The sequence below is a fragment of the Carassius carassius genome, chromosome 29 (assembly GCF_963082965.1).
Source record: "Carassius carassius chromosome 29, fCarCar2.1, whole genome shotgun sequence".
Taxonomy (NCBI): domain Eukaryota; kingdom Metazoa; phylum Chordata; class Actinopteri; order Cypriniformes; family Cyprinidae; genus Carassius; species Carassius carassius.
In genome coordinates this window covers 22970080-22996877 of record NC_081783.1, presented here as the reverse complement: position 1 = coordinate 22996877, position 26798 = coordinate 22970080, and the positions used below count along the sequence as shown (strand labels likewise).

General features: G+C 40.6%; 2 protein-coding genes across 2 annotated transcripts; one reads left to right on the top strand and one right to left on the bottom strand.

The window, feature by feature from the left end:
- The first annotated feature begins 1150 nt into the window (after positions 1–1150).
- LOC132109919 (ecotropic viral integration site 5 ortholog-like) lies at positions 1151–14002 on the top strand. Its single transcript, XM_059516374.1, has 9 exons — positions 1151–1204; positions 1706–1802; positions 3804–3911; positions 3989–4095; positions 4197–4311; positions 8455–8520; positions 8609–8798; positions 9156–9316; positions 10745–14002. The coding sequence occupies exons 2-9, from the start codon at positions 1761–1763 to the stop codon at positions 13820–13822; spliced, it is 3867 nt and encodes a 1288-aa protein (XP_059372357.1). The 5' UTR covers positions 1151–1204; positions 1706–1760; the 3' UTR covers positions 13823–14002.
- On the bottom strand, positions 13857–26794 carry rad9a (RAD9 checkpoint clamp component A). The gene is made up of 11 exons (XM_059516376.1): positions 26601–26794; positions 26350–26420; positions 26109–26231; positions 25758–25872; positions 17904–18003; positions 17624–17730; positions 17442–17548; positions 15648–15712; positions 15025–15126; positions 14303–14489; positions 13857–14211 (listed from the first exon to the last, which is right to left on the bottom strand). The coding sequence occupies exons 1-11, from the start codon at positions 26674–26676 to the stop codon at positions 14089–14091; spliced, it is 1176 nt and encodes a 391-aa protein (XP_059372359.1). The 5' UTR covers positions 26677–26794; the 3' UTR covers positions 13857–14088.
- Positions 26795–26798: the final 4 nt, after the last annotated feature.

Here is a 26798-nt window from a genome sequence, read left to right as displayed (position 1 = left end):
TTCTTGTCCCGGCCTGAATATTCCTGCTGCTGTTGTAACCCCAGAAGATGTTTCTGAGATGATTGACCGTGTCACACTGATGCCATGGTCATGTCCACCACAAATGTTCCTCTCATGATGGTAAAGAACAGTTCAAGGCTGCTCAAGTCCCAGAGCTCTCACTGCTGTGATTCCTCCATAAAGATACTACACCTGTGAGCAACATTAAAAAGACTGTGATTTTAAAATACACAGAAATGTGTTGCTTTAATAGGAAAACGAGACAATCTGGAAATATTAACCAGTTCTTTATTTCAGTTCTAGAGATGTTAAGTCTCTCATTTTAGCAGTTTATTTTTATCACCTTGAATGTTGTTTTGAATAATAATAAATAAATAAAAACTCACCAAGTTTTGTATGAAACCCTTCCTTTTTGATCTGTACGGTGTAGCTCTGGTATTTCTAAAACAATATTGTGATATGAGCCATATGGAATATAATTTAAAACAAAGCCAATGACAAATTTTCAGAAAGTTTCCCACTTTATCCTCCTTCACTCTAGTCCCGCAGAGTGACAAATAAAGTACAAATATTCAATGTAGTCTCGATTAATGTGATGCTACCTGATGTATGTCTTCACCACAGGACACCAGTGAAACTGCACTTTCAGTTCCTTACAACGGTTAACACAAGAAACCACTGGGCTATATGATTTTCATAGTGAAGGAGGACCTTTCTTCCTACCATCAGTTATTCAAACACACACACACACAGACACACACTAGCTGACTTTACAGCGGAAGTCTTTATCTTAGTTGTCTTCCCTCCCATCAGAGGACAACGGCAGAAGCGTGAAGGTAGCTTTTGCTTTATTGACTTTTATTGCACAATTGACTCTTGTTTTTTTCAGTTGCTCTACTGTATTAATGATGATTCCATGCTTAATGTGCATTAATAAATATGGTTCAGTTCCAAATCAATGCATGCTACAGGTTAAACATCAGTACATAATACAGTGCCATGTATATTGTGTCATGCAACTGAATTTGCTTTTAAAATGGTGCTTGTTTGGTAACAGAAATGAGACAGAAATCCATTCATTATCAATCATGGCATGCATTTCTCTCTCATACCCACAGATGTCTTTTAAACCAGACGATAGTCTGGTCACAGTTGTGGAGACGAACCGCTTTGGCTTCATTCTAGGGAATGGAGAAACTGACAGGTCAGTGTTGTTGTCCGTTCATCACGGCTTAGTTTGGGTGGAACCTGATTTGAGTGTTTGTGACTGTATTTGTATGCTGTAAGCCCTGGTTGAGCAACAGTGTGTGTGATTTAATGTATCATCTGTGGTCATTTTTTTAAGGCGCTTCGAATCCTGTATTACCAGTATTGATAACTCATAACTCATGATTATACTTTACCGTTACCTTCCGCACCTCTTACTCTCATTTTCTCCTTCTCAACATCCTGTCATGTTGCCATGGTAATTTCTAGGCTGTCAGAGTGTGGTTTCCTGTTTTCTGTGTGTTTGCCTCTTGTGACACTCATGCTTTGCTCTGCTATGGGGACGCACTTTACTGAGAGTGAGTTAGGAAGCAGGGTAAAGGTGTGTTATTTCTGCTTTGGTGAAAAGTATTTTTCTCACTGATTGTACAGTGATGGTGACAGTGAAGTATGCTGCTTTGCTGTGAGTGTAGTTGCTGATTGTGTGTGTTGTTGACAGGGATGGTCCATGTCCTGAGTTAGTGAGACACCGAGAGTCCAAGTGGCTCAGCCTCATGACTCAATGGGAGCAAGTGATGGAAAAAAAGAGCAACAAGGTGTGTCTGGCTTGCTGTTGTATACTTGAGTGTAAAATTTTATATAATGCGAAAGGTCAAAGGTCATCTGGTACCTTTAGTATATTTACTTGTGGGCCCCATCCATATCTAGGTACCAGAATATCATTCAGACATTTATTCATTTTTTTTTATTCAAACACTCCCAGCAACATCTAAGTACTATGATAGAAAATATAAAGATAAAACAAATTCATATTTATCAGTTGGAATGTGTAATTCACATGGAAAAGCATTGTCAGGTTAACTCTAACGTTGTAGTGGCAATATTTGCATGGCAAAGCACCGCCTTTCTGTACATTCAATGTACATTATTTTTCAAAAAAAGTTAAATCATGTACACATTAAGTCGTTCCATGATAAAATTTGAAATTTTTGCGCCAAATGCTTGTGGAAAAGCAAGTACACATTAGTATACTTTTAAGAAAAAGACTACTACTACTAATATACTACTTTGATGCTAACTGAATGCAATGTTTTCAACACTTAATCGCATGTTAAGTGAAATGAAATTGTATTATAGTTTAAAATGCATAATTATTAAATGCAAGTAGCTGAAATTTATAGTGCTTTTTAGACCCACTTAAGTAAGGCTTAAAGGGTTAGTTCGCCCAATTTGCAAAATTATGTCATGAATAACTTACCCTCATGTTGTTCCAAACCCGTAAGACCTCAGTTTATTTTTGGAACACAGTTTAAGATATTTTAGATTTAGTCTGAGAGCTCTCAGTCCCTCCATTGAAGCTGTGTGTACGGTATACTGTCCATGTCCAGAAAGGTAATAAAAACATCATCAAAGTAGTCCATGTGACATCAGAGGGTCAGTTAGAATATTTTGAAGCATCGAAAATACATTTTGGTCCAAAAATAGCAAAAACTAGATAATGACTCGTTCACGAGTCAAGAACCGTTTCTGTCAGACACGTCCGATTCGAGAACCGAGGAGCTGATGATACTGCACGTGTGATTCAGCGTGAATGTATTTTCGATGCTTCAAAATATTCTGATATAAATAAACTGATTTTATATTCTAACCAAAATTTTTGGGTGAACTATCCCTTTAAGTACATATTTATATGTAATTTCATAAAACTAAAATATATTTTAATATAATTTTTATTTAAACCTGTGAGTCATGTAATTTAAATGTATTTGTAATTTGTAATGTTATTAAGTGGACTTTTACTTGTGTCGTGAAAGTTTAGTTTTTTTTCCAAGTACACTTAAGTGCCCTTTTATTTTATTCATATTAAATAATATGTCTGATGGTAGTTTTTTTTTTTTTTACTTTAAAATACTTTTAAGATTTGAAGTGCACTTTAAATGCACATTCTATACAATTACAAATTTATTTTTCACTAGGGACAGAGAAGAGAAAGATTAATAACATTTCAGATTATTTCCAAGTTTAACAGCTGTTAACTGGAGAGGCCTATTTATGGAACTAGAAATTGATAAATCAATAATCAGTTATTGAACTAGGCATGTGTCAGTTGCCCAGTCATTGGTTCAAGCTGGACACAAAAATAATACCCTCCTGTTTGAATTAGATGTGCTGACATACTAAACCATCAAACTAGTTTTGAAAATGTTTGTATTCAGCTGATCATTCATGCTCTTGGTTGATTCTTTGAGCATTGATTCATCTGTTGATTATAGTTGAGACCTTTCAGTCAGCCTACATATGATACAGGATGTTGAATGTCAAATACTGCTGGCTACAAATGAATGCCAAATTCCTCTGTATGTACAGTACCTTGAACAATCTTTAAAAAAAGATTTGGGATCATTATATGTAAAGCTATATTAGGTGATTAACTAAAAAAGTAATATTTTTTAATTCTTTAATTTTTTTTTTTACTTTTTTGCTAACATTTCCAAAAATCTGCATGGGTTCTGGAGTTATTTTCAGTCGAAACAGCTTTCATAGCATGAGTCTTACAATAGACATCTGCATGCCTCAGCTCACTTCCTTTGTCTCAGGTCAAAGGTCAGTGTCAGAAGGGCATCCCAGCATCGGTCAGGGCAAAGGGCTGGCCACTGCTCTGTGGAGCTAAGGATAGAAAAGAAAAAAATGAGAGACTCTATGAAGTAAGTGACTGGTCATATTTGTATCATATTTTTTATACTCTTATATAAGCCCTGTGTTTCCTCTGTGACTCGTCTAGCGTCTAGTCAAAGCTCCAGATCATCAGGGATGGACCGATATCATCAAAAGAGACACAGACAGACAGTTTCCCTTCCATGAGATGTTCCTGTCCAAAGATGGCCATGGGTACTGTACTGCCTTTCCCTTCTCTTGCAATGTTCTCTACAGCATTATAACTCACAAGATCAGTCATAAAGCTTCTTTCTCATTGGTGTCTGTATGAGCAGTCAGAAGGACTTGCTGGAGGTCCTGAAAGCGTACACTCAGTATCGCCCAGACGAGGGCTACTGTCAGGCGCAGGGTCCGGTGGCTGCTGTCCTTCTGATGAACATGCCTGCTGAGGTACTGCTTCTGTCATGATTATTTACCTGGCTATACAGTAAACAACACAGAGATGTAACAGAATAAATGACCAAATAATATGCAACATTTGATACATTTATAATGTACACTACTTTTTATGTTTTTAGAAATCTCTTATGCTCGCCAAGGCTGCATTTATCTGATCAAAAGGACAATAAAACAGTAATATTCTGAAATATTTGTACAGTTTTAAATAGCTGTTTTCTATTTTAATTTATTTACAAATGTAGTTTATTCCTGTGATGCACAGCTGTATTTTTTTAGCATCATTACTCCAATCTTCAGTGTGACATGATCCTTGCCAAACGGGGGGTTCGAATCCCAGGGAACATATGTTAGGAGAAAATTGTTAGCTTGAATGCAATGTAAGTCACTTTGGATAAAAGCGTCTGCTAAATGCATAAATGTAATTTTTTTATTTAATTTTATCTCTATTAAAGAGAAAAGAATCACTTCATCCGATGTTTAAAGTGAATAAAATAGACTTGACAGCCTAATATATTATTTACATTTACATTTAGTAGACGCTTTTATCCAAAGCGACATACAAATGAGGACAATGGAAGCAATCAAAAACAACAAAAGAGCAATGATATATAAGTGCTATAACAAGTCTCAGTTAGCTTAAACAGTACACGTAGCAAGGGCTTTTAAATAATATAGTAAATAAAAAGAAAACAGATAGAATAGAAAAAGAATAGAGCAAGCTATTGTTTGAGATCTTTTTTTTTTATAATTGTATAATAAATGAAAAGAAAATAGATAGAATACAAAAGGATTTTTTAAAGAATAGAATTAGAATAGTGAGTGCTAAAGTTAGAGGGTCAAATAAAGCCGATTTTTGAAGATGACTAAGGACTCAGCTGCTCAGATTGAGTTGGGGAGGTCATTCCACCAGGAGGGAACATTTAATTTAAAAGTCCGTAAAAGTGACCTTGTGCCTCTTTGGGATGGCACAATCAGGCGACGTTCACTTGCAGAACGCAAGCTTCTAGAGGGCACATAAGTCCAGTGGTGGTTTTGTAGGCAAACATCAATGCCTTGAATTTTATGCGATCAGCTATTGGTAGCCAGTGCAAATTGATGAACAGAGGTGTGACGTGTATTCTTTTTGGCTCATTAAAAATTAATCTTGCTGCCGCGTTCTGGATTAATTGTAAAGGATTGATAGAACTGGCTGGAAGACATGCCAAGAGAGCATTGCAATAGTCCAGTCTGGACAGAATAAGAACTTGAACAAGGAGTTGTGCAGCATGTTCCGAAAGAAAGGGTTTGATCTCCTTGATGTTGAATAAAGCAAATCTGCAGGATCGGACAGTTTTAGCAATGTGATCTGAGAAAGTCAGCTGATCATCAATCATAACTCCAAGGTTTCTGGCTGTTTTTGAAGGAGTTATGGTTGATGTGCCTAACTTGATGGTGAAATTGTGATGCAACGATGGGTCTGCTGGAACCACAAGCAGTTCTGTCTTGGCAAGGTTGAGTTGAAGGTGATGGTTCTTCATCCAACAAGAAATGTCTGTTAGACAAGCTGAGATGCGAATAGCTACCGTCGGATCATCAGGATGGAATGAGAGGTTGAGTGTCATCAGCATAGCAGTGGTATGTTTCTGAATGACAGAACCTAATGATGCCATGTAGACAGAGAAGAGAAGTGGTCCAAGAACTGAGCCCTGAGGCATCCCAGTAGTTAGTGTGGTTCCTGAGATGCCCTTTGCCAGTAGGGTTGATAGGAGGATCTGGTTGTTAACCGTGTCAAAACAGCGGACAGATCAAGCAAGATAAGTACTGAAGATTTGGATTCCACTCTTGCCAGTCTTAGAGCTTCAAAAACTGAGAGCAAGGCTATCTCAGTTGAATGTCCACTTCTGAAGCCAGATTGGTTGCTGTTAAGGAGGTTGTTCTGCGTGAGAAAGGCAGAGACTTGGTTGAACAACACTCGTTCAAGTGTTTTTGCAATTACAGGAAGAAGGGAAACTGGTCTGAAGTTCTCTAAAAGAGATGGGTTGAGGGTGGGACTCTTAAGTAGTGGAGTTATACGAGCCTGTCTAAATGATGAGGGAAAAACACCAGTGTGGAGGGATGTGTTAATGATGTGAGTGAGTTTATGTTTGCTGGTGATATGAGCTTGACTAATTGTGGTGTGGAAAATTGTGCACTGATGTTTTTAATTGTATTTATAAAAAACGTGGCAAAGTTGTCAGCTATTAGAGATGAAGGATGGGTAGGAGGAGGACAAAGGAGCGAGGAATTTTTTTTTAAAAGCATGCGAGAGTTAGACGAATTGTTAATTTTGTAATGATAGTTTGTCATTTTAGCAGTGGAGACATTAGCAGAGAAGGAAGAGAGGAGTGACTGATACACATTAAGGTCAGTAGTATTTTTGGATTTGCGACACACCCTTTCAGCAGCTCTAAGCTTAGAACGGTGTTCACGTAGAACATCAGATAACCAAGGGGCAGAAGGGGTGTTATGGGCTGGCCTGGAAGATAAGGGGCAAATAGTGTCTAAACAAGATGTAAGAGTGGAGCAGAAAGTATCAGTAGCACTGTTAGCATCAAAAGATGCTAACAGTTTAAGGGAAGGAAGTGAAGATGAAACCATTGCAGATAGCTGGGAGGGTGAGAATGAACGTACGTTACATCGAAAGATGACACGTGGAGGGGTATGTGATGTGTCAAGGACCATGTTGAGGTTAAGAGTGAAGAGGAAGTGATCCGACGTGTGCAATGGAGTAACCAGTACATGATCAGTGGAGCAGTGTCATGTATAATTAAGGTCCAGTTGGCTGCCTGATTTGTGAATAGCAGTAGTTAACACTCGGTTGAGATCAAAAGAGGCAAGCAAAGTGTGGAAATCAGCATAAAGAGGTTTATCTAGATGGATGTTGAAATCTCCAAACATAACTAGGGGAGTATCATCCTTAGGAAAGTTTGAGAGCAGCACATCGAATTCATCCAAAAAAGTTACCTAGTGGTCCTGGGGGTCGATAGACAATTACAAAATGTATTTTAAGAGGGTAGGTAACAGTTACTGAATGAGATTCAAAGGAGCTGTTGTAACCCAAAGATGGTAAAGGATTACATTACCAATCATTAGAGATGATCTGATCCAAGTCTCTGTCAGGGCCATGAGATTAAGCTTTGAATGACAAATAATAGAAGTAATGAAATCGACTTTGTTTACAGCAGACCTGCAATTCCAGAGACCAATAGAAAAAGAAAGTAGTGTATTAGCAGATATAGGCAAAGTGTGCAGGTTGTTAACATGGCACTGCCTGCATTGTGTAATATGTGGTTTGCGAGTGGTAGTGATAGTAGGGATCTGGAAACACATAGTAAGAATTGGTTATAAAAACTGAAACAGAAGTGAAACAAGTAGAAGGAAAAAGGATTAATCAAAACAATACTTTTATCCCTTAACGGTGTCCCTTCCTGGTGGAGTCGATGGTCTTTACACTCTTCGGTCTTCACACGAGGAGGGCATAACCAGAGGGCTGCTGCGACCACTGCCGCGGTATACAAACCTTTTTTATACCCGTCAGACAAAACGGAAATTGAATTCAGCTGAACACACTTTACTGTTTATCACAACAAAGGTTTAAGCAAACGCACAACACTGACAACGTATGTGATAGAGTACGAGACTCTCGAAACGCAGCTTGTCTCAACACAGTAAACAAACAAGTGTTTCCTAGCAACGACAACTGCGCTAAACACCAATGAGACAAGAAATAAATACACTTACGATCTGCTTTTAACTCCCGCTGATTTAACTGCTCCTTTAAAGGGTATTTCTTTACACTGTCTTTTGCTAGTGCTTGAACACTTTACTGTTTATCACAACAAAAGTCTAAGCAAGCACAGGACACTGACAACGTATGCGATAGAGTACGAGTAGTGTATTTACGAGTAGTGTATTTACAATACACAGCATGGTTTTTAATTATATTTTTAGGAGGGGATGACCCTCAGATGGTCCCTTAATGGTCCCAGATGGTTTAATTTCGTGAGTGGTGTCCCGCTATTATCCCAGAAATTGTATGTATAGGCTACTGTAGAAATAGTTTGTTTGCTTGCAAGCTTGATGCTTAACATGGCCTCATTGTTTGCATTGTTTTAGGAGGCGTTCTGGTGTCTGGTGCAGATTAGTGAGCTCTACCTCCCTGGATACTACAGCCCTCTGCTGGTAGGGCTTTATCTTTACAGTAACCATAACAACAATGGTTACATTTGTTTAAAGTTAAATATAGGCTTTTGATTTTCTTTTTCTTCAGGAAGGTGTTTTATTCGATGCTGCTGTTCTCTCAAGCATTTTAAAAAAACAGTGTCCAGCTGCACACAAACACCTACAGAATCAGGGGGTGGAGCCTCTGATGTTTGCCACTGATTGGCTGATGTGTTTGTACAGCCGTCACCTGCCCTTCGACACTGTACTCAGAGTCTGGGATCTCTTTTTCTGCTATGGTTGGTTTTCAAATATATTTTTGCATGCTTTAAAGGTGTTCTTAGTAATTGTTGGTTTGACTTTGGTCATTGACGTTATACTGACACCTATTGGCTTGGATGGTGAATTATGCAAAACATTTTAGATACCAGATGCCATTATTGCATTATTTTTTCCTATTTATGCAGTTTATTCTAAAACAAAAAAGTATCTGTACACGGAAGTATTTTCCCTTTCTAAAAAGTATTTGTTAAAGCTTTGTGGCATAAATCAAACCAGCCAGCCAGATAGATAGATAGTGCACCTTTATTCCACCTCTTGCCATGTTGAACTGTTGTTAAAGTCCATGTATTGACCACAGCTTGTGTGTGTTGCAGGTGTGCGTGTTTTGTTTCAGGTCGCTGTGGTGCTGGTGCGTCGATGTCTGGGAGAAGGACGGCTGCGAAAGGAGTGTGACGGACAGATGGAAACGCTGGAGAGATTGCGAGGTGTTAAACAGCGTGTTCAACATGAGCAGGCTGATGCCTTTATCCATGAGGTAATATTACTGATTATCTCAGCTCATCTGAATAAAGGCCTGTACACCACAATGAATCTTCTGTGCGGACTTTGGTGCGACACTACAAAGAAAACGGACCAACCAGTAAGAACTGGTGGTGTGAGAATTGGTCTCTCCCTTGAAATCGTGTCTCCATTAAGACCCCAAGTGTTCGCTTGGTCTTTAATGGATTAAAATCACATTATGATAACTACATTACAAGGACCATCAATGTCTGCTTTAGTTAGATTATGAACTAGCATTGCATGCAGATACCTGGTTAGCCTGATAACTGTCAGATTTTAAATTAATGTTGTTCATGTGTGCTTAGTTTAACTATAAGATGATTGAGAGCTGACTTACAACACCGGCTCTATTGTCTCTACTCATTTATTTGGTGTTGTTTGATTCACACCACAGTGAAAACAAAAATCTGAAAACGGAATATTTGAAAACATTTAAACACTTTTTGTTTGGCTTCTTTATTGCCCTGTAAGCCGTGGTGTACTACTGTTTTTCTAAAACTGCCACCTTCTGTCAGAGACTGAATATGCATTTACATTTAGACCATCTGCTGTTTTTACGCATTACATGGATAGCTCACCAAAAATGAAAATTATCCCTTGATTTACCTACCCTCAAACCATCCTTGGTGTATATCTTCTTTCAGACGAATACAATTTAAAACAGTTATATTAAAATATGTCCTGGCTCTTCCAAGCTTTATAATGGCAGTGAATGGGGGTCGAGATTTTGAAGCCCAAAAAAGTGCATCTATCCATCATAAAAAGTGCTACACACGGCTCAGGGGTTTAATAAAAGCCTTCTAAAGTGAATCACTTACGTTGTCCACTAGAAAGCCACTCTTGTATGATGGATGGACAACGTTTTTCATGCTTCAAAATCTCAACCCCCATTCACTGCCATTATAAAGCTTGGAAGAGCTAGGGAATTTTTAAATAACCTTGATTGGATTCGTCTGAAAGAAGAAAGTCATATACACCCAGGATGCCCCAAGGGAGAGTCAATCATGGGCAAATTTTCATTATTGGGTAAACTAACCCTTTAACTATATCATATTATATTAATATAAAAGACAATACAAAATACAATATATGCCCCCTTATCTTGAATTTTGGGGAATTCTAAATAATAGACTGAATCAGGCAGTGAAAGCATCAACTCTAAACATGGATGTGCAGTAGTCTAACCTATGTGCACACTCTTGCTGTGTTCTTGTTTGGTTTTTACGATTTACTCAGTAATGGCTTATCACATATGATTTAATCAACAATTACCATAGATGATATATATCACACACCCCTAATGTGACTACGCCAAAAATTTAATTCCAAACATTTGTATTTAAGTGAACAGTCCTTAAGTCCTGACAGACTTATTTAATCAAAACCACTGTTACATTCTCAGGTATGTTCGGTGTCCCTGTCCTTGACGGACCTGCAAAAACAAACTGAGAAAGAGCTGGAGAAATGGAAAAAAGAGAGACCAAACTCGACCTTTGACCCGCGTGGGCGATGTCACGGATGCCGGATGGTTTGGGAGAGAACACAGGAAAAACCAAAGGGGAGCCTGACTCTTCCTCTCACACGCTCACAATCTTCACTTTCTCCTTTGGTTCTGCGCAAGAAATGGAGGAAGAGGAGCAGTAAGAGTGACATGGAGGAGTGGGATGGAGGGGGAAGAAAACTCACACGAAGCGTGATGGAGGAGAGCGATGAGGAGGAGGTGAGGAGGAGGAGTGTGTGCGGTATCGTTGGGGAGCAAAGGGCCAAACGGGACAGGCTTGCAGACGAACTCTGCTCACACAAAGATCACAACACACATCCTAAAATCTCAGTGGTGGTGTCCTCCAGCATTGACTGTGATGATTTTGAGAAAGAGCATACAGAAACGTCTTTGAACCAACAGAAGGATCCTTTAGAAACAACACGAGGTGATGAGAACGAAAGGGCCGCTGCTTGTGTGGTTGAGGAGAGCATACAGACACTTCACCATATAGAGGACACAAATCAAGATGCACAGATTATAGAAACACAAGGACATCCGGTTGAACAGAAGACAGAAATAGACAAAAATCAAGATGATCAGAACACAGAAGCACCAACAAATCAAAATGAACACAATACAGACAAACAGACGTGTCAAGATGAACAGACTGTGGAGACTGAAAGAATTTTAGAGCCAAGTGAAGAAAGTACATCACAGGAAGAAGACATACAGTCTGACTCCAGTAAACAGGAAGAGGAAATACAACCACACAGCAACATCCAGGAAGAAGATATACAAACAGAACACTGCAAACAAGAAGAAGAAACAGAAGATAGGTTGCCAAACCTCATAACGACTGAAGAAAATGAGGAAAATATTCCAGAGAAAGAGGTACAGATACATGTTGTTCAGGAGGAAGAGAGGTCTCAAACATCTGGTGATCAACATGAAGAACAAGAACATTCAGAAAGCCAGAGAGAAGATTTGTTAATTGACACAATTATAGAGGAAGATGAGGAGACTCAGCTTATTGGTGAAAACCATACTGATGCAGACAAGGAGGAAGGGATTCAGCAAGAGTTTGATCTTCTTCCTGAGGAGACCACAGAGATATCAGACCCTTCAAACATGTGTGAGGAAAAAGATGATGAGAGACAACATACAAGCTTTGAGGAGAGCGACAGTCACTCTCGTAGTGGTACAGAGACACTGCAACCGCCTGAAATAGTGCTAACATCATTTTCTTTAAAAACTGAACAAGAAATTGAAACTGAGCATCTGGATGGACCAACAGATCCCCAACAGCAATCCCAATCAGGTGACCGAGAGCACAGTGATGTGGATACTACTGTTACTTCCAGAGAGTTGAAGCATTGTCCAACAGATTCCACTGTGGAGGATACAGAAGGATCTGACAACCCAGAGCAGAGTGAAGTGGATTCTGCTGATGACACCAACATCCTTGAACCTCAGGAAAAGGGTGCAGCATCTAGACACTCTTTTGCCATATGTGATAAAGAAATCAGTGAGATTAATCCTGAAAGCAGTGAAGTAAGTAATTCACCTGAATCTGAAATCATAGAAAGTTGTGAAATCAATACTGATGAATCAAGCAACCTCACAAACAATGTAGAGGATGATACTGGTAGATCAGTCCTTGCAGAAAGCAATGAAACGCATGCTGCTCCTGGATCAGAAAGCCTTGAATGCAACACAGTAGTTATTACTGCTGATTCTGGCAAACTAGAAAGCAATAGTCTGGAAATTGCTGTTGGATCTGGCAACCCAGATAGCAACAGTGTCCCTGTTACAAGTGAATCCGGAAACCCAGAGCAGAGGGAAGTGGATTCTGCTGATAGTAAACATGAAAACAATGATGTGAATGTTACAACTGAATTTGGGAACCTTGAATGCACCATGACAGATGTTACCATTGAAACTGAAAAAATAGAAAGCGATGGCATGGATGTTGCTGTTGGATCTGACAATCCAAAGAACAATATAACTGGTTCTCCTGTTGAAAACCCACAATGTAATGATGTACAAATTACAACGGGATCTGGCAACACAGAGAACAATATAGTGGATTCTGTTATTGGATCTGGCAACCCGGATCACAAAGAAGTACATGTCACAACTGAATCTGACAACTCAGAGACCAATATAGAGCAAGTGACCACTGGATCTGACAACCCAGAATGCAATGATGTGCCACCTACAAGTGAATCTGGCAACCCTGAAAACAATATAGTGGATTCTGTAGTTGGATCTAGCAATCCAGATTACAAAGAAGATTATATTACATCCAGTTCAGAAAACTCCGAGACCGACAAAGAGCACGTAAGCTCTGGATCAGGCAACCCTGAGTGTAAAAACGAGGATTGTGCCGCTGAATCTGGCAACCCTCATAACAATGAATGTGCAGTACCAGGAAACAGCCAGGGGTTAGAGTCACCCTCTTCAAATTCAATTTCAAAATCCCCAAACCCAAATGTCCCACCAGCTCACCTCAGCACCTCGCAGGTTTCCTATCCCACAATCCTCTCTGAGGACACCTTCAAAGAGCAACAGCAGCAAGAACTCACACATTCAGAACAGACAACACCCTCACCGACTCAAGAAACAGTCCCTCAGCCCACCTCACCAACAAAGTCTGTTCCTCCAAAACGTCTGGGTCTGTTTAGCCGTCTCCGAGGGGAGACCAATAAAACCCCCATCCCCAAAATCCTCATCCAGGACTTTAGCGAGAAAGAGGAGAAGCTGACGGCAAAAGAGAGGCGGCGGCGAAAGAGAGACAAAGAGCGAAAAGAAAGAGAAGAGAAAGACAGAAAGAAACGAGAGAAGGAAATGGAAAAGGACAAAGAAAAAGAAAGGAAAAAGCCTCAGCCAAGAGGAAAGAGCTTCCAGGTGCTCAGCAGGAAAGGTGCTGATAATGCTGAGACCCCCGGGAACAGTGACTCTCAGACGTCTCACGACAGGAGAAACTCCTTTTTCTGAAGGGTATTTTAAAATGATCACAGACTCAATCACATATTTGTATTCCACAGTGGGAGTGAGATGTTTTAATGTGACTTGTGCAATGATTTGATGTGGTTTGTTATATTCACATATTCACATCTCTTGGTTTAAAACCATAATTATTTTCATAGAAAAATAAAATCAAGTGGAGACATTTGTGTGTAAATGTTTTTAGCATGGTTTGTGAGGTTGGATGTGGGAGTGTTTTTCCACATCTTTTACGTCAGAGTTCAGTCGATGGGCGGTTATGATGTTTCGGTCTGATTTTCGTCTTCACTGTCACTTGCCAGCACTTCCTGGCTCTGCATGGTCTGATTGGGCAACTGAGAGAGGGTGGGCAGAACTGAACCGAAGAAAAGTGAACAAAACTGAAAAACAAGAAAGCAGGGACTGAATATTAGTGGGATCTGGGAATTTGGTGTTATGTTTTTAAATGATTCATTTAAATGATAATTGTACCTTTTTGTTGGGAGGTCCTTCTGCAAGTGCTTCCTCTTCACTGAAGGAGTGCTTTCTGTTACTGGTGGGTCGTGGTGGGGACGTGGGGACATGTGATGGTCCAGGAAGTTCGCTGGTCTCCATGGCAATGAGAAACGAGTCCATGTCGTCGCTCATGAAGTCGTCTGGTGGCTGTTCTGTGTCAGGGCTGAGGGGAATAAGTATTAAAGGGTTAGTTCATCCAAAAATGAAAATTCTGTCACAACACTGCAGTGATGCTGCTGACGTGTTATCTTTGTAATTGGGCGCACCAGAAAACACGTCAGCAGCGGCGTGAACGAGCTCACAACAGACCTGGAAGAGAAGACAATGCTGAATAAAGTTGTAGTTTTTGCTATTTTTGGACCAAAATGTATTTTCGATGCTTCAAAATATTCTAACTGACCCTCTGATGTCACATGGACTACTTTGATGATGTTTTTATTACCTTTCTGGACATGGACACTATACTGTACACACAGTTTCAATGGAGGGACTGAGAGCTCTCAGACTAAATCTAAAATATCTTAAACTGTGTTCTGAAGATGAACAGAGGTCTTACGGGTTTGGAACGACATGAGGGTGAGTTATTAATGACATAATTATGATTATTGGGTGAACTAACCCTTTAACCTTTAAAGTACCAAAAATAACTCTTTATAAAGCTTTTAAGAGTATGTTCAATATTTCCTGATTTTACTTACCGTTTTGTGTTGACGTGGTTCTTTGGATGCGAGTCCTCTGACAGTGTAGCGAGGACAAAATTAGCCTCCAGAACACTGTCTGTAACACTCAGGATAACGGGACTTAAACACAACCACAAACACACACAGGTGAGAATACACAAATATGCTGATATTGGAAAAAAGTTATTTGTTTTATTTATAATAAATATATATTTCTATTTAGAAAGGATGACAGTAAAGATATTAACAATGTTACAAGAGATGTCAAATAAATGCAGCTCTTTTGAAATTTCTATTTATTAAAGGTTCCTAAAACATATTATTGAGCAGCACGACTGAGTTCAATGTGGATAATAATACAAAATATTTCTCAAGCAGCAAATCAGTATATTAAAATGATTTCTGAAGGATCATGTGACATGCGACAAATAGTAAAGAGTTATTTTAAATTGTTATAATATTTAACTCTATTATAGTTTCTGCTGTATTTTAGAACAAATAAAAGCAGCCTTGGTGAGTCATATTTTATTTTATTTTTTTAAAGTAAACAATTTACATATCCAAACTTTTGATTGGAAGCATACATTTAAATTTTAAATATTTTAAAATAAAGTAAATTAAAAAGGTGAATAGAAACTAACCTGCCTGGCTCATCAAAATACATAGAAATGGGAAGACCAGACGACTCGGCAAATGCAAGCAAACCCTGATGGAAAACCAGAGTTTTCAAAAAATTTGTTTGTTTTAATGCAGGTGAACATAAATATAAATATATATATATATATATATATATATATATATATTTAGTTCATTCAAAATTGCTTTATTGGCATGACTATAAATGAGACAATATCCCCAAAGCTTAGAATAAATATACAAAGATAAATAAATAAATAAATTATAATAACATAACAGTAATAGAATTGAATATTATAACATCTTAGAAATATATTAAACTGTAACAAATTATAACGTGTGAACCTTTGATACCACAGTCTTTAACTTACATAGAAACACATAAACATATGTATCTCGAAGCCAGTGCTGCTGTGTGTCCATCTCCTAATACTATTTATTTGTTTTGTTTTACTAATGGCTGTAAAGTTACTTAAGTTGGTGAATTTGTTGAAGTAGAGGTTTCTTATGGACAGTGAAGGAGGAAGTGCGCCTCTGTCTCAATCTCTCCTGTCTGACAGTGAGCACACACTCTTTGCTCTCTGGGTAACCAGGGGCCCGTTCCTCATACATCACTAGCTCAGTTAGCTGGATGTGATTGTTGACGATTTGGCATGATCTTGGATCATTTGGTTCTTTGAAGCTCATCCCAGAGTTTCTGTCATAGCAACAGGTCTGTAAGCTCAAACCTGCTCGGGAGCAGCTTATTTCATGTAAACAGGATTAGATTGCATCTTTTTAACCAGAACTGATCCTCAGAATCTGTCCGCTACCACCGAAACTATATTACAAGAGTATACTACTGATACAGGGACAATACATTTAAATAATAAGAATTAAAAAAATTATTTAAAGATCATATAATAATGTTGTGTAGTCCATAATAGCCTACTATTATAGACAGAGACAGTTTTACTCACTGAAATATTTATTTGTCATGAAATTATTACTTCATTATTGTTTTCAAGTCTTACACGTGCTATACAGTCATGCATTAATTTGAGTGGTGACAGATATTATGGGAGTGGCTTGATGGAGCGCAGGAGATGCAGATACATGATCTTAATCATTAAGATACTTTCATTAATGCTTTCACGTAACAAATCTGTCCAAACATCAAATTAAATGAACAGCTAATTACTACATTGAAATAAAAAACGTAAAAACTATACAAATATTATAAATTGCGAATCGAAATATTTGGGAATCATGTAAAAAAAATAATAAAATAAATAAAAACAGTGCACATTTCATTTATCTATTATAACATTAATGTAGTTTTGTTTGCTTGGCTGTTTCCTTATAAAAGTCCAGAAATGTGACAAATTTTTCGTCAGGTGTCGTTTTTAATTATATTATGTTATTAGGATGCCGTCTTGTCGCCAGCCAATCGCTGCTGATCGTGGTTTTGAGTATCGATGCATAACCCCTTTTAAACCAATCCATGAACACACAATTATCTCAGATAAATCAATCCAGCCATACTACTCATCAACAACATGAGTGTTTGAAGAACTGAATTAGTCAGATCCTGATTATGTTAAATACATTAAAATAATATGATAAGAAATACCAATTTGCAATATCAAGCAGCATAGCAAGCTGTTTTGTACAGATAAATGTAACTGAAAACAGATGAAACCGGAAAAATAAGGTGGATATTGGGGTCTTAAATACTGTTTCACTGAGAAAATTGTGACTCTGTGTTAGATGTGCTGTATTCACAGCAGTCTTTGGGATTTGTGTGAGAACTCACTCACCCTTAGCTCTTTGAGACAGAAGGTGATGCTGGTTTGACTGCTGATGGCAAAATGATCAAACTCCTCCGAGCTCAAACACAGTTCAGTCATCATTGCTCGTGATGAGTCTGAAGAGGAAAAACTTTGTTTGACTTTTTTCTATTCCTGCATATCAGCAGAACACAGAGTGACATGACTGATACCTGCATCATCCTCCACGTGGTTCCTGAGCCACACGCGATCACTGCTCACCGACAGATTCACCTCCTCCAGAGACGGAGGGAAGTGCAGAACTGTGTCCACCATCAACCTACAGAGAACAACAGAAGATGATCAAACAGACTCTGAATGGAAATGCACATGGATTGATATTACACTAGTCAACATTTGAAGTGAATCAAAACCTTTCATCGAAGTTCTGTTTTTTTGATTCACTTCAAATGTTGACTAGTGTAATACTGAGGTATTCAAATGATTGTGAACCTGGGTTGAGCCTGTAGCACGTTTGCACAGCTCTCTTTATCAAACACCGCCTGCAAACCCTCACAGTCCTGATAGGACAAATTGTGTGTTTTCAAAAGCCCTGTAATAAACACACACGCAGTTTAGGTGATCATTCAGTAAAATATGCCATTTCTATGCAATATTCGACTCAAGATTGACTCAAAAACAATATGTGACCCTAGAGCACAACAGCAGTCTTAAGTCACTGGGGTATATTTTTAGCAATAGCCAAAAAAAATTTGTATGGGTCAAAATTATTGATTTGTCTTTTATGCCAAAAACCATTAGGATATTAAGTAAAGATCATGTTCCATTATGATATTTTGTAAATTTCCTACCGTAATATTTAAAAACGTAATTTTTGATTAGTAATATGCATTGCTAAGAAGTCATTTGGAGAACTTCAAAGGTGATTTTCTCAATTTTTTGATTTTTTTGCACCCTCCAGACTTTAAAATAGTTGTAGTTTTAAAATAGTTGTAGTTGTAATATTGTCCGATCCTAACAAAGCATACATCAATGGAAAGCTTACGGTATTTATTTATCTTTCAGATTATGTATAAATCTCAATTTCGAAAAAAATTGACACTTAAGACTGGTTTTGTGGTCCAGGGACACATATTACTGACTGATAACTATGCCATAACCTAAGTTAATCACGTTAATACTCACTTTAAAGCAACTTTACAAAAATAAGAAAATCACATTTGTTAAAGGGTTAGTTTGCCCAATTATCATAATTATGTCATTAATAACTCACCCTCATGTCGTTCCAAACCAGTGAGACCTCCATTTATCTTCGGAACACAGTTTAAGATATTTTAGATTTAGTCCGAGAACTCTTAGTCCCTCTATTGAAACTGTGTGAACGGTATACTGTCCATGCCCAGAAAGGTAAGAAAAACATCATCAAAGTAGTCCATGTGACATCAGAGGGTCAGTTAGAATTTTTTGAAGCATCGAAAATAAATTTTGGTCCAAAAATAGCAAAAACTACGACTTTATTCAGCATTGTCTTCTCTTCCGTGTCTGTTGTGAGAGAGTTCAAAACACTGCAGTTTAGTGATATCCGGTTCGCGAATGAATCATTCGATGTAACCGGATCTTCTTGAACCAGTTCACTAAATCGAACTGAATAGTTTGAAACGGTTCATGTCTCCAATACGCATTAATCCACAAATGACTTAAGCTGTTAACTTTTTTAATGTGGCTGACACTCCCTCTGAGTTAAAACAAACCAATATCCCAGAGTAATTAATTTACTCAAACAGTACACTAACTGAACTGCTGTGAAGAGAGAACTGAAGATGAACACAGAGCCGAGCCAGATGATGACTCGTTCATGAGTCAAGAACCGTTTCTGTCAGATGCGTCCGATTCGAGAACCGAGGAGCTGATGATACTGCGCATGTGTGATTCAGCGTGAAGCAGACCGACACACAGCGTCTGAACCGAACTGATTCTTTTGGTGATTGATTCTTAACTGATTCTGTGCTAATGTTATGAGCCCAGGTAAACCGAAGGCTTGCAGTCATCGCCAATGACGCCATTACGTCGAGCGCAAAAGAACCGGTGAACCGTTTTCTTCAACCGGTTTGTAGAATCGAACTGTCAGAAAGAACTACTGGTGATCCGAAAACCGATGCAACTGGTTCTTGACTCGTGAACGAGTCATTATCTGTCTCGTCTCGGCGTTCATCTTCAGTTCTCTCTTCACAGCAGTTCAGTCAGTGTACTGTTTGAGTAAATGAATTACTCTGGGATATTGGTTTGTTTTAACTCAGAGGGAGTGTCAGCCACATTAAACAAGTTAACAGCTTAAGTCATTTGTGGATTAATGCATATTGGAGATGCGAACCATTTAAAATGATTAAGTTCGATTTGGTGAACTGGTTCAAAAAGATACGGTTTCCTCGAATGATTCGTTCGTGAACCGGATATGACAAACTGCTTTGTTTTGAACTGTCTCACAACAGACACGGAAGAGAAGACAATGCTGAATAAAGTCGTAGTTGTTGCTATTTTTGGACCAAAATTTATTTTCGATGCTTCAAAAAATTCTAACTGACCCTCTGATGTCACATGGACTACTTTAATGATGGTTCCCTTTCATAGGTCACTTCAATGCTGCGGTGACGTCACCACTATGGGAACACCTTCGGTGTGACGAATGTCTGAAGCCCTATACCATCCAGGCACTTATGAGAGGTTCGTTGCAGCCTCTCTACAGGTTCTCTCCTTGATAGTCTACGGCTACAGTAAAATATATATATATATAAGAAAGTATCCACGCTCTGGAGTGTATTTCTTAAGTCGCCTCGCGTCTAACCCCCACCGTTTCGCTTCTGCGGTCGCCGAGGCCCCGCACGAGGTGTTGGTTAGGGGCGATATGTGCGGCTTGACTATGAATACAGTGATGCACTGGAGTTCCATGTGCTTGTTCTCCCCCACTCGAGCGCGTTAATCAGCAGTTTTGCTCTTCAAACTATGTTGTCCGAGCTGCGGCCTCGAACTCTGAGTAGGCTCTGGCCGGCATACGCGGTTTTCTCCCTCCGAGCGGACAGGAGAAACGCGCCTCTCCTTCCTCAGTGAGCTATTTATGTGGCTACTCGAATGGTGGATTACGGCTCACACAGCCGCCGCGTTTTCGCTAGCGGCTTGGCCCGATGTTTATCTTGTTGGATTAAATCCTGCCGTGGATACGCTTCAGGATTATATACAACGAAGCGCAGCGAGTTTGACGCACACGCTTTTCTTCATGTTAATATGCCAGGGACTATGCCCTTCACTGAGAGTGTTGTTGGACTGCTAATGCACATCTACCCTCTCACTGCAGTCCCCACACTCTAACTTTGACTGTCTCGCAGCAAAGGCACCTCGAGCGTCACTGAACTGAGCTATCATTCGCGTGCCCCCTCAGACACTCTGCACAATCCAGCCTTCAGAGTTTGAGGGACGGCGCGGAGGCTGGCAAAGATGGCCAGTGTATGACGGCTCACACAGTTGCCGCGTTCTCGCTAGCGGCGTGGCCCGATGTTTATCTTGTTGGATTAAATCCTGCCGTGGATATGCTTCAGGATTATACACAACGAAACGCAGCGAGTGTGACGCATGCGTTTTTCCTTCATGTTTGCCAAGGACTGTGCCCGCCTCCAGAGAGCGCTGTTGGACTACTAATGCACATCTAATCCTCTCACTGCAGTTTCCACACTCTAACATCTGATTGTCTCGCAGCAAAGGCACCTCGAGCGTCATTGAACTGGGCTCTCATTCGCGCTCCCCCTCAGACACTCTGCACAATCCAGCCTTCAGAGTTTGAGGGACGGCGCGGAGGCTGGCAAAGACGGACAGTGTATGACGGCACACACAGCTGCCGCGTTCTCGCTAGCGGCGTGGCCCGATGTTTATCTTGTTGGATTAAATCCTGCCGTGGAAACGCTTCAGGATTATACACAACGAAACGCAGCGAGTTTGACGCATGCGTTTTCCTTAATGTTTGCCAGGGACTGTGCCCTCCACCAGAGAGTGCTGTTGGATTGCTAATGCACATCTAACCCTCTCACTGCAGTCCCCGTACTCTACATTGTCTGCCTCGCAGCAAACAGTGCTTCGGCACTGGATTGGATTGAGCTGTAATGCCAAACGTTCCCTCAGACACTCTGCGCAATCCAGCTTTCAGAATTCGAGGGGCGATTCAAGGGTCCTGCACAGACAACCCATTTATGACGGCTCGCACAGCCGCCGCTTTTCAGTGATTATACACAACGAGACGCAACGGCTCTTATGCATACACTTCCCCTGTGCACGAATGCCAAGAGCTTTTCGTGCCCGGACATTTTAACATGTATGACAGCGTTGCAGGAAGCGGGAATTTTGAGACCACTAGTATGGTCTCGGGCCGTGTGTGAACGCTTGCCCGACATTTCTCTATGGGTGTTACACATGATTTATCACGGATACACCATTCAGTTTCAATAAGGCCCGCCTCCTTTCCGCAGAATTCCTTCCACGGTGGCGAAACCCATGGAAATAGCGGTGCTGCGACAGGAGATGTCAACTCTGCTGAGCAAAGGGGCTATAGAGGAAGTACACCCCTCTCAGATGGAGGCGAGGTTTTTACAGCCGTTATTTTGTGGTAAAAAAAAAAAAAAAAAAAACACGGCGGATTACGACCCATTCTGGATTTACACCATCTGAATCTTGCACTCAGGCCGAGGAAATTCAAGATTTTGATGATCATCAGGAGACTCAGGAAGTTCCTCAGATTTGCTTTAGAGGGCAAAGCGTATCAGTACTTCTCAAAGTGCATGGATGGATCTCTGGCCCCGTTGCGGCCCCAGGGCGTTCGTGTTTGAACTATTTTAGGTGATTGGCTGGTGTTAGCGCAATCGCAGACTCAAGCACACTCTCATGGGGATCTTGTGCCGAATCATTTAACAGCCTGGGCTTACGCATGAAATCCAAGAGAAGTGTTTTAATCCCCTCTCAACGGATAACCTTCTGGGATTAGAGTTGGACTCTCGCGCGATGACAGCGACACTTTCTCTCCCGCGCGCTCAGTCGATTGCATCATGCATGCGGTGCTTCAGAGCGGGTCGTGCAGTGACAGTGAGATTGTGCCTCAGACTTAGGTCTTATGGCAATGGCATTCCCTGTAACTCGTCTGGGATTACTTCACATGCGCCCTTTTCAGTGGTGGACGAAAAGATGGAATGTTTCACCCCGTTGTCTCCGCATCGGACGATTCCGGTGACACGGCGGTGTGTGATGTCGCTAAAACTATGTATGTCAACCAAATTCTCCTGACCGGAGTTCGGCTGGGGATTTGTGCTTCCCGAGAGACTGTCATGACGGATGCGTCTTTGACCGACTGGGGAGCTGTTTGTCAAGGGAGTTGGCACATAAACAGGTTGGAATTACTGGCGGTTTTTTTTCTGGCTCTCCAGTATTTCTCGAATCTGCTGATCGGCTGTCATGTGCTGCTCAGATCAGACAACACAGCGGTTGTGTCATACCTGAATCATCAGAGAGGATTATGCTCTCGCCCCCTGTGCAGGCTGGCGAAACATGTTCTTTTGGTTTCAGAACTAAATTCTATCGATCCGAGCTGTTCATGTCCCTGGACGTTGGACTTCGGAGCGAATTTGCTATCCAGGCAGACTCTGGAGCAAGCGGAGTGGGGATTGCACCCCCAAATGGTGAGTCTCCTATGGCAGATTTTCGGGGAAGCGAAGTGGATTTATTTGCGTCGAACACGACTACGCATTACCCGCTTTGGTTCTCCCTATGCCCTCCAGCACCCCTGGGCTTGGATGCATTAGCCCACAACTGGCCCAGGACCAGTTTGTATGCGTTTTCCCCCAATCCGTCTGATTTCGGCGGTATTATGCAGAATACGGGTGGACAGGGTGGAACAGCTGCTGCTGGTGGCTCCGCGGTGGCACACACACAGCCGTGGTTTATGGATCTGATCAATCTGTTAGTGGGCTCTCCATGGGAGATTCCCCTCAGACAGGATTTATTATCACAAGCACAGGGACTGATTTGGCACCCGAGGCCAGATCTATGGAATCTGTGGGCGTGGCCTCTGAGCGGAGTGAGTTCATATGTCCAAGTCTTTCTGCTGAAACTACCGAGACTATACTGAATTCTAGAGCAGCTTCTACGAGACGCTTATATGCTTTCAAGTGGAGACTGTTTACGACCTGGTGTGAAACTCATAATATGGATCCAGTTTTACTGCCCAGTGGCGTCAGTACTGGAGTTCCTTCAGGAACGTTTTTCGGATGGAGTGACACCAGCTACCCTAAGGTTTACGTGGCAGCCATTCAGCTTACCACGAATATATAAATGGTGCCTCAGTGGGCCGTCATCCACTGGTTTCCCGTTCATACAGGGTGCGCGACGGCTGAGGCCTTTCCGCCCCGTGCGAGTTCCTTCATGGATTTTCCATTGTGTTGCATGGTTTATCAGGGCATCTGTTTGAGCCCTTGGAATTTGTTCCGGATAAATCCTGACTTTTATAACACGGGCTCTGTGGAAGTGTTGTTGCGACCAAGGCCTAATTATGTCCCTAGGTCGCATCTATCCCTTTCGCTTTCAGCAGGTGGTCCTGGAGGCTTTTTCCCCTGCTGTGGCGAAGTCTGGAGATCTAAGTCTTGCCCTGTGAGAGCTTAAGACTTATTTGGATCGTACTGCCCCATGGTTGAGTCTCACCAGCTGTTGTCTGTTTGGACAAAGGAATAAAGGCCATGCGGTTACAAACAACGCATGTCCCATTGGCTGGTGGAGGCAATATATTTAGCCTATGAGGCGCGCGGGCTCGCTTCGCCCTTAGGAGTAAAAGGTCATTCCACGAGAGCAGTGGCTTCTTCTCAAGCCTTTCTCAGTGGATCTTCTATGGATGATATCTGTGCTGCGGCACGCTGGTCCTCACCGAGCACTTTTATCAAGACTTACAGTCTGGATGTGAGGATGGCTCCTGGCTCCCAGGTTCTCTCCGTTTGAGCAGATGCTTCCTTGGATCCCAACTATCAAGTACGTCAGGCATTATGGTATAGCGTTCCCATAGTGGTGACGTCACCGCAGCATTGAAGTGACCTATGAAAGGGAACATCTCGGTTACGTATGTAACCTTGGTTCCCTGAATAGGGAACGAGATGCTGCGGTTCTGGCCGTGCCGTACCTTGATAGCATTCTTCTTCAGTCATGAAATCTGAGTGAAATGGCGCGCGGCACCAGGTATATATATGTGTACGCATGCATGGGCGGTGCCAAGCGCTATTTGGCCAATAGGATTGGCGGGATGGTATAGGGCTTCAGACATTCGTCACACCGAAGGTGTTCCCATAGTGGTGACGTCAACGCAGCATCTCATTCCCTATTCAGGGAACCAAGGTTACATACGTAACCGAGATGTTTTCTTACCTTTCTGGACATGGACAGTATACCGTACACACAGTTTCAATGGAGGGACTGAGAGCTCTCGGACTAAATCTAAAATATCTTAAACTGTGTTCCGAAGATAAATGGAGGTCTCACGGGTTTGGAACGACATGAGGATAAGTTATTAATTACATAATTTTGCTATCTGGGTGAACTAACCCTTTAATATTTATACTATAGTATAACTGTTTATATCTTAATATGTTCATTCCTCATAGTCTCATAGATTAGAGCTGGGGTATAATATGGTTACATTTTTCTGACAATATAAACAATCAGGCATTTGAGCTTTTCATGCTTTATGTGAGTATACTGTATGTATGCAGGTAACGTTTAATACTTGCATATCTAATGTCATACACTATTATGGAGAAAAATATTGGGACACCCCCTTCTAATGAACAGGTTTGACTTTTTTAGTAATTCCCAGGAGCACAAATCTTAATGTTTAAGCATAAAATGCTGTTCTAGGGAATTGTGTGTTTCTTATTTTATAGAAACAGTTTTAACAGGACTCTTTTCTATTCTAACATGACAAGGTTCAAAAAGAAGTGATTGACTGAGTCAGTGTGGAAGAACTTGACTGGACTGCAGAAAGCCAAATCCCAGATGAACACCTCTGGTGTGACTTTAAATGCAGACCTTGATGCAAAAACTCATCACCAAACACCAATGACTTGCATATAAGTGTGCAGTCATTTTAGACACTTCCAAAATTGTTGCAACAGAGATATAAATAAAAATTTTATATACATTAATTATGTTTCCATCTTTGGAAGTACCTTCTTCTGTTCATTAGAAGGGGGTGTCCCAATATTTTTGCAATATAATGCATATGGAGGAGGAATTTAATTCTACTAACAAAAAAAATAATAATAATAATTTTACCGTGTTTACAGTGCAGGGTTATGGTCAACCGACTCTTTTCACTGTTCAACTGAATACGGCATTTTTCTACAGAGCGGTCCAGAGACGTCAGGGACTTGAACACAGCCTGAACGCTCTGAAGAACACAAGACAAACACAGACTAGCAGGAAAACATTCTCATCGAGAAGACTTTGCATTACATTTGAAATTTTCTTTGATGCCCCATTACATTCCAGCCAGACTGAAAAGTTTGTACGTGCAAAGTATTAATATATAGACACATTTGGATGCAAAAGTGATGAATGGACAGGCATTTGGCTGATAAAAGCATAAAGAGGAACTGCAGTGATGGAAGTTACAGGAAACGTTACCTTGATGGGCATCTTGCAGCGAAAGCTCTGGTCTGAAGGAGCCTGGTATCTCTGGAAGAAGAGAGGAGACAGCAGGAAGCAGGCGAAGGCTGACCGGGAAGAGTTGACCGACCGCAGGGTCAACTGAAAACACAGAAGACATGACCATGTACTCACAGTACAGGAGCTGACATTATATACATAGTTTAAAGACCTCACATCTGGCTAAACAAACATAAACAGTCGTAAAAACAACACAAACCCCATCCTCCACCGGCTCCAAATACAGCTCCTCTCCTATCCTTGACAGGGAATGGATGGCTTTAGCTAAAACTACAACAAATGTGGATCAGTTTTCTTCTATTCATACTTAATTTTATGTAATAAATACACGAGAAGCGTGTTTACACAGAAAGCGTCTATGTTACGTCACTCCACTAGCGTTGTGTTTTCAGTTTATTTAATAAATCTTTGAGAACGAATCTCACGAGTTAACGTTACTTTAGTTATTACCTTTCACGTTTCCCCCGGTCGCAACACAATCCATTTTTTGCTTGTCAACAATATTCTTTCTAAACAAAGTCTGCATAAAGTATTCAGCGGCTCGAGTAGCGTTAGATTCTTATCGGCCACATGACGCCAGTGGCCAATATAACGCGAGAAACTAATCGTAAAGAAACGTTAAGAGCGGTTATCTGTTATCGCATAACA